At 38.8% G+C, this 7,804-nt stretch overlaps 1 protein-coding gene across 2 annotated transcripts in view; it reads left to right on the top strand.

The window, feature by feature from the left end:
- The window catches only part of TSHZ3 (teashirt zinc finger homeobox 3), a 91,118-nt gene extending 84,949 nt beyond the window's left edge, over window positions 1–6,169 (top strand). Inside the window, exons 2-3 of one of the 2 annotated variants that reach the window (XM_018553276.1) lie at window positions 2,948–5,284; window positions 5,360–6,169. In XM_018553276.1, coding sequence (XP_018408778.1) covers window positions 2,948–5,284; window positions 5,360–6,141 — 3,119 coding nt within the window. In that variant the 3' untranslated portion in view covers window positions 6,142–6,169. Of the gene's footprint in view, window positions 1–2,947 lie in introns of both variants that reach the window. The other variant, XM_018553270.1, reaches the window with a different exon arrangement.
- The last annotated feature ends 1,635 nt before the right edge of the window (window positions 6,170–7,804 follow it).

The following is a 7,804-nucleotide window of genomic DNA, read 5'->3' as shown; positions in this document are numbered from 1 at the left end:
TATATAATTTTTTAATTATTTTTTTATGTTTATTATTATTTATTTATTTTTTTCAAAAAAGAAAGGAGGGATAGATTACATGTGGCAATTAATTTCACATAGATACATGCTCAAATCAGAGCTATACTCAAATGTTAACAATGCTGATCCCCTTTAATAGAGATCACATGGCCAAAGGCCTAGGCTTTTGGTCATATGACCTGTTAATTCTTTTTTTATGTTTATTATTATTTATTTATTTTTTTCAAAAAAGAAAGGAGGGATAGATTACATGTGGCAATTAATTTCACATAGATACATGCTCAAATCAGAGCTATACTCAAATGTTAACAATGCTGATCCCCTTTAATAGAGATCACATGGCCAAAGGCCTAGGCTTTTGGTCATATGACCTGTACTGGTGGTGTAAGACCGGACCAGCATTTCCTCCAAAACTGATAAGCATTTCAGCCAATCCGTTTCTCTTTATTTATCTATCTCAACAAGACGTAGATATAGGTTGACATTCAAGTACCGTACTTCTATAATTACAGGTGGGAAAAGTGGGAGGGGCAAATCCAATAAAGATAACAGAGAAAATATGTTAACGTCCATTTGTACTTTAGTATTTTTTGCAGTGCAAGCTTTTTTTTTTTTTTCCGTGCCAATTGGTATAGTAAAACACGTGTATTACAATACAGTTAAAACTAATAGGTATTAAAGTCCAATGATAAATATAAAAGATGATGTGGTGAAGATAATTTATAACACTTACATAAAAACTTACCAAAATGCATTTTCTTCAAAATACAAAGGCGTGATTGGGCTCCTACGAGCAGACAAACCCGGCCCAGAAATAGCTCACCGGTGTTTTTACAAATGAGGTTCAGAAGGATGGCCTTGGTAATTCTTTATGTAAACTTCATTGGAGACTAACATTGTAGATTTAAGCTCTGCATTGCATACGCTTTATTATTTGCTTCATAGCATTTTTCATACGATTTGGGAACAAGGCTGACCTATTAATATCTATAGTGAAGTAGCTGCTTTTTTATTTTTTTTGACTTGTCCATCTGACCCCGTGTCGGTTGCATTACCACAAAATTACTGTACATCCTTCCCCAATGCAGGAACTTGACTCCCCGCTGTGATACACAGGCATAAGTGACACAAATGGAAGGTTTTAAAGCTGCAGCCAAAAGGCCATATACAAGAACAGAGTGTTACACATACTGGGCATATGAAATGCCATGAAATGTCACTAAATGTTAAGAGGAACACAAGAAAAAAGAAATGAAAGCCAGGCGTTCAGATTTTTAATTCAGGTAGAAGTGGGGTTTTGCAGTAGTTTAATATTCCCAATACCGTGTATAATAACAAGAGGGGACTTTTTGTGCAATGAAGGATGATAAACTATTAAGCTTTAAATCAAGAATGTCAGTCTCCAATAAAACAAAAGGTACAGAGTGCTGGAATAGATTCACGGTTAGGTTCACTGTTGGGTTGAGCCTAACGAACCACAAAAAAAAAAAAAAAATTGCAGTGTTTATTTAAATAACAAAATATTAATAATCACAACTTATAACATTTTATCTCTTGAGTCGAAGGGTGACCAATATCTTCTGAAGCAGTTGATTGCAAAATTATGTAAGGGATATCATCCTCACAGGCAGTAGGCAAGTAGTGGGCCTCATTCAAGCTAGGCTTTCAAGTTGCTTGCAATGAAGGTGTGAGAGGTTCCCATGCAGCCAAGAAAAATACCAGTTTTTTTTAAAATACTTTAGAAATTAAATAATAAAAAAAAAATAGAGAAAGTGAAAAAATTTAATATGTTAAACATCAAGGTGTGTGTGTGTGTGTTTATATATATATATATATTAGATTGTAAGCCCTCACGGGCAGGGCACTCCTTGCCATCTTGTCTTGAATTGTATTGTGATTGTCATGTCTTCCTTATATTGTAAAGCGCTGAGCAAACTGTTGGCGCTATATAAGTCCTGTACTGTATAAAAATTATTATATATACACACACGCACGTATATCATTTTCTATTTTATTTTTTGCTCTTCTTTCTTCGTATAGAAAGTAATATAAGTAGAAATGCTTAGGAAATTATTTTTGGTAGTCTCTGGAACCTAATGCTTTGATTAATGCACAAACTGAAACATTTTTTAATGCTTTGCAGTATAAAAATGCAGCCTAAGTTTTAAAGTCATTACCATACAGATAATACCCTATTTTAAAACATAAAAGAAAGAAAGGTATTACCCACAATCCAACGCAAAGGCAACCCATCTGGATTGCCAGGGGTTAAAGAAAAATGAATCAGTCGTACGAGAACTGCACCAACATTACTTAAAATAAAAAGTGATTATAAGCTTTTAAGCCATTTTCTTTATACACTCAAGACACATACAAAAAACTAAATCATTTTTTAATTTATTGTAATTGATGTAAATTTCTTTCATTGTAGGAATTATATTGATAGTTCTCTACTTTATGTTTATTAAAGGTTCAGCATCAGAAATGTAATGAGTAAAAAAAAAAATGTGTGCTTAATTTAAATTGTGAAGCTGTCTGTCAAGAAATGCATTAGGGGTAGAAAAAGCATGAGACATATTAATTGACAGACAGGAACTGCTGTCTCTAAGGTTGATACAAGTAATTTATTACTTTAGAAATGAATGCCACCTCTAGAATGTGCTTCATTAATTTCAAATTTAGTTTTAATTTCAAGCTGTTGCCCCTTGAGAAGAATAAGGTGGCAAATTATGTTTGAAGAGTTTTTTTTTTTTTTTATCACTCCTTTAGCTATTTTTCTCCGAGAAGAAAACGCCATATTTTTTTTATTTATTATTAAATGTAAATGCGCTGACATTTTCTAATATGTAACTTGTTTTGAATTTTATTTAACTTTTATTGAGGTCACTGCAGTCTCTAATTCTTTTTATTTGGTTTTCCTTTGTAGCCTACGTGCCTGATGAACTGAAGGCAGCCGCACTTGTGGATGAAGATGGTGAGGCCGAGGACTCCGTTGTGGATGGAGAACCATCGGCGAAGTATGCCTGTTCAGAAAAAGATTTTGCAAAGACTTCCCCGGGCTACCAGCACTCCCCGGCTGGTGAATTTTCCAACCACGAGATGGACAGCGAGTCTCACGTCAGCGAGACCAGTGACCGTTTGGAGGACTTTGAAAGCAACTCCATCAAAAACGAGGAGGAAACCAAGGAGGTGTTGGCCCCTCTAGAGGACTCCAGCGTGTCGGACAGTTTGGAGCAGATGAAAGCTGTGTACAATAATTTCCTTTCCAATTCTTACTGGTCAAGCCTCAGTTTAAATCTTCACCAGCCGACGTCGGAGAAAAACAACGCCAGTAGCAGCAGCAGCAGCAGTAGCAGCAGCAGTTGTGGCAGTGGAAGCTATGACTGGCACCAGACAGCCATGGCAAAAACTCTACAACAAGTGTCCCAAAGCAGAGCACTCCCCGAGCCGAGCCTCTTCAGTACCGTCCAGTTGTACCGACAGAGCAGTAAACTCTACGGTTCCATTTTTACGGGAGCCAGTAAGTTCCGTTGCAAAGACTGTAGCGCTGCCTACGACACGTTGGTCCAGTTAACAGTTCACATGAACGAAACGGGACACTATAGAGACGACAACCATGAAACCGATAACAAGAACCCCAAACGATGGTCAAAACCTCGTAAACGGTCGTTACTTGAAATGGAGGGGAAAGAAGACGCCCAAAAAGTTTTGAAGTGTATGTACTGTGGGCATTCTTTCGAATCCCTTCAGGACCTCAGCGTTCATATGATTAAAACGAAACATTACCAAAAAGTGCCTCTTAAAGAACCTGTTACTCCCGTAGCAGCAAAAATTGTCCCAGCTTCTAGAAAAAAACTGTCTCTAGAACTCGAACTTCCAAGTTCCCCTGACTCAACAGGAGGAACGCCGAAAGCAACAATTTCCGATTCCAATGATACTTTGCAAAAGAATTCAAATCCCTATATAACGCCAAATAACCGGTATGGACACCAGAATGGGGCCAGCTATGCATGGCATTTCGAAGCTAGGAAATCTCAGATCCTCAAGTGCATGGAATGTGGTAGCTCACATGACACCCTACAAGAACTTACCGGCCACATGATGGTCACGGGACATTTTATAAAGGTGACAAATTCTGCCCTTAAGAAAGGAAAGCCCGTCATGGAATCCCCAGTTATCCCAAACTCAATTATGGACGAGAAGGTTCAATCTGTGCCACTAGCCGCCACCACATTTACACCCCCTGCCAATAACGGCGCCTCTCTGTCACCGAATCTGACTGTAGAGATTAAAAAAGAGGTTGATAAAGACAGAGTCATCACGGATGACAAAATCAAGGAGAAAGACAAGGCAAGTGAGGACGAGGAAAAGTTCGATGTCACTTCCAAATACCATTACCTAACAGAACACGATTTGGAAGAGAGCCCCAAAGGGGGGTTAGACATTCTTAAATCTTTAGAAAACACAGTGACTTCTGCTATAAACAAGGCTCAGAATGGCACGCCGAGCTGGGGGGGTTACCCAAGCATCCACGCTGCTTACCAACTTCCCAACATGATGAAGTTATCATTGGGTTCCTCAGGAAAAAGTGCTCCACTGAAACCAATGTATGTAAATAGTGACATCATGTCACCTACCAAAAATCAGCCCTTAGTGTCTCCACCAAGCAGCCAGACCTCACCCGTGCCAAAAACCAATTTCCATGCCATGGAGGAGCTGGTCAAGAAGGTGTCGGAGAAGGTGGCCAAAGTGGAGGAGAAAATGAAGGAACCAGAGGAGAGGTTTTCTCCGATCAAGCGGGCGACGCCGTCCCCGAGTGGAAGCGAGGTCAGCGAGCCTCTGAAGCCCGACATTCTAAACGACGTATTTAAAAGCCAGCAAAACAGTCCAGCTCCACCAAAAGACAACTGCAAAGAGAGCCCTGCCCTGGAGCCAGAAGTTAACGGCAAAGATCACGTCAAGTCCATTATCGGCAGCTTAAGTAGCAGTACAGCTATCATCACGGACCATCCTCCCGAGCAACCTTTTGTCAACCCATTAAGCGCGCTGCAGTCTGTTATGAACATTCACCTTGGCAAGGCAGCCAAGCCCTCTCTACCTGCTCTGGACCCAATGAGCATGCTGTTCAAAATGAGTAACAGCTTGGCAGAAAAGGCTGCTGTAGCCACGCCGCCTATCCAATCCAAAAAATCAGACCACCTAACAGACCGTTATTTTTATCATGTCAACAATGACCAGCCCATAGATTTGACGAAAGGGAAGAGTGACAAAAACTGCTCTCTGGCTTCAGCGCTTTTGTCATCCACGTCGTCGTCTACCGCATCTTCTTCATCTACAGCGACAACGGCAAAGACATCTGCAGTCGTGTCATTCATGTCAAACTCACCGCTGCGTGAGAATGCCTTGTCAGATATCTCTGATATGCTGAAGAACCTGACAGAAAGCCACACATCAAAATCTTCTACACCTACCAGCATCTCTGAGAAATCTGACATTGACGGAATCACAATAGAGGAACCGGAGGAAAACACGCCGGCTCAGAAGAGGAAAGGGCGACAGTCCAACTGGAATCCACAACACTTGCTCATCTTGCAAGCCCAGTTTGCCGCCAGCTTGCGGCAGACCTCGGAGGGGAAGTACGTCATGTCCGACTTGAGCCCTCAAGAGAGAATGCACATTTCCCGGTTTACGGGACTCTCCATGACCACCATCAGCCACTGGCTGGCCAATGTCAAATACCAGCTACGAAGGACAGGTGGGACAAAGTTCCTCAAGAACTTAGACACGGGGCACCCAGTGTTTTTTTGTAATGACTGCGCCTCGCAAATCAGGACTCCCTCCACCTACATCAGTCACCTCGAGTCGCACTTAGGTTTTAGAATAAGGGACTTGTCGAAACTGTCCAACGAACAGATACATAACCACAGAGCACAAACCAAGTCCCCCTCTGAAAAGCTAGTGTCCTCCTCTCCCGAAGAAGAGACCGGCTCCTCCTACCAGTGCAAGCTTTGCAACCGGACATTTGCAAGCAAGCACGCGGTGAAACTTCACTTGAGTAAAACGCACGGGAAGTCTCCAGAAGACCACCTTCTCTACGTGTCGGAGTTTGAGAAGCAGTAGCATTTGCTTTTTTTTTAAATTATAATTATTATAATAAAATTACCTGTAATTTGCTTTGAGGAAAACTGTCAGGAAAAAGCCTTAAAGCTGTAAAAATTGGCACACGTTCCTATTTTATCTCTGGAGAGTCACTCTTGGGGGAGGGGGGGTATGGGTACAGACTTGTTTTGTAAAACTGTATAGAGTTCAATAGGGGTGCATAATCAGCTCTTGTTACAGGTAGCTTACGAAGGTTATGGCGCCCCCGGTAAGAGTTCGGTAACTTGCGCAAATTGGATTTAGCCGCGCACCGGCTGCATGATTTAAAGGGACAGTTTATTTAAGCATTTCTATCTTAAAATCTGGTACACTATTTTTTTTCATTTGACCCGTGTGCTAGTATTTTTCAGCAAATGAAACCTTTAGCCCTCTGAGTACTTTGGAGCACTATTTTATGTTAATCGGGGAAAACTAAACAAAACCTCCTTTTTTTTTCCTATTATTTATTTCTTTTCTATAAAAAAAAAAAAATGCTAGCTCAGATCTGCTTTAAAAAAAAAATGTTCTAGGGCCGCGGTCTTCTTTGATACTGAAATAGTTAGGACGTCCACTGGGACCTTTGGTTTGCCATCCCGTGACCAAGCAAGAATTTAAAAAACTGTGTATATAATGTACAAACTTTGCATTTTGGAGATTGTGATTGATGTTTAAGGCAAATGACCTTACCCACCCTTGGCATTTTTAACTGGTGTTTTTTTTTTTTCTTCAGTATCTGATGCAGTATATCCATTTTACATAAACTGTGCCTATGTATAGTGTAAAAACAAAAATAATCTTTTTTAAAGAACCTCTTGAATGACAGAAAATTAATGTTTTTGGTTTTTGTTATATTTTTTTGTTTTGTTTTTGCAACTGACTTTCTGTTTTGTTTTTTTTTTTAAACACCCAAGCATTGTAAATTATTCAAAGGATGCAACAACAAAAAAAATCTTTATAAAATATTCAAAAACTATTATTCTAAAACAAAAAAATATAATTGTTAGACTATACATCTATATTGTTAAAAGTTCATGTTTAAATTATGCATATTTATTAGCGATGTCATTTCATTCGTTTCAGTAATAACTGACGTCACAAGCCACACGGATATGTAATTGGCACTGTTTATTTTTATTTCTTTTTTTATTATTTTTCTTTTGCACAAATGACTTCTTTTTTTTTCCTTTTTTTTTTAATTAAGAAAATGTATTTATTATTATGAAACGATGATTGCTTAAACCATTCTCAGTGCTCAAAGGGTTAAAACAAAATTTGGATAAATAAAAGTGTACTGTATTTCCTGAGAATTGCTAATGCTTTAAAATGGAAAAAAAAATAAAAACTGTTTATACTTAAAGTAAAACTTTGGTTACAAATAGGCATTCTGTGGTATCACCTTTTTTTTATTATTATTATTGCATATTTATTTTCCAAGGGTTCTTATTTCATACTGTAGAATGTTTTTTTTTTGTTTTTTTTGTTACATTTTGTAAGTTGATTTTTTTTTGTCTAATTATCCTCCCAACATCCCATTCTTCAGCTTTATCTTAAAGCATATGAAAGGTAATCCGTGGTTACGGGCTCGCTAAGTGATTCTGTTCCTCTTCATATTTGGCAGTTAATTTGCAGGAATAACTGACAGCTG

Source organism: Nanorana parkeri, unplaced genomic scaffold (genome assembly GCF_000935625.1).
Source record: "Nanorana parkeri isolate BGI_ZX_2015 unplaced genomic scaffold, ASM93562v1 scaffold6, whole genome shotgun sequence".
Lineage (NCBI taxonomy): Eukaryota > Metazoa > Chordata > Amphibia > Anura > Dicroglossidae > Nanorana > Nanorana parkeri.
Note: the sequence above shows the minus strand (reverse complement) of the source record. Positions and strands in the feature narration are given on the sequence as shown.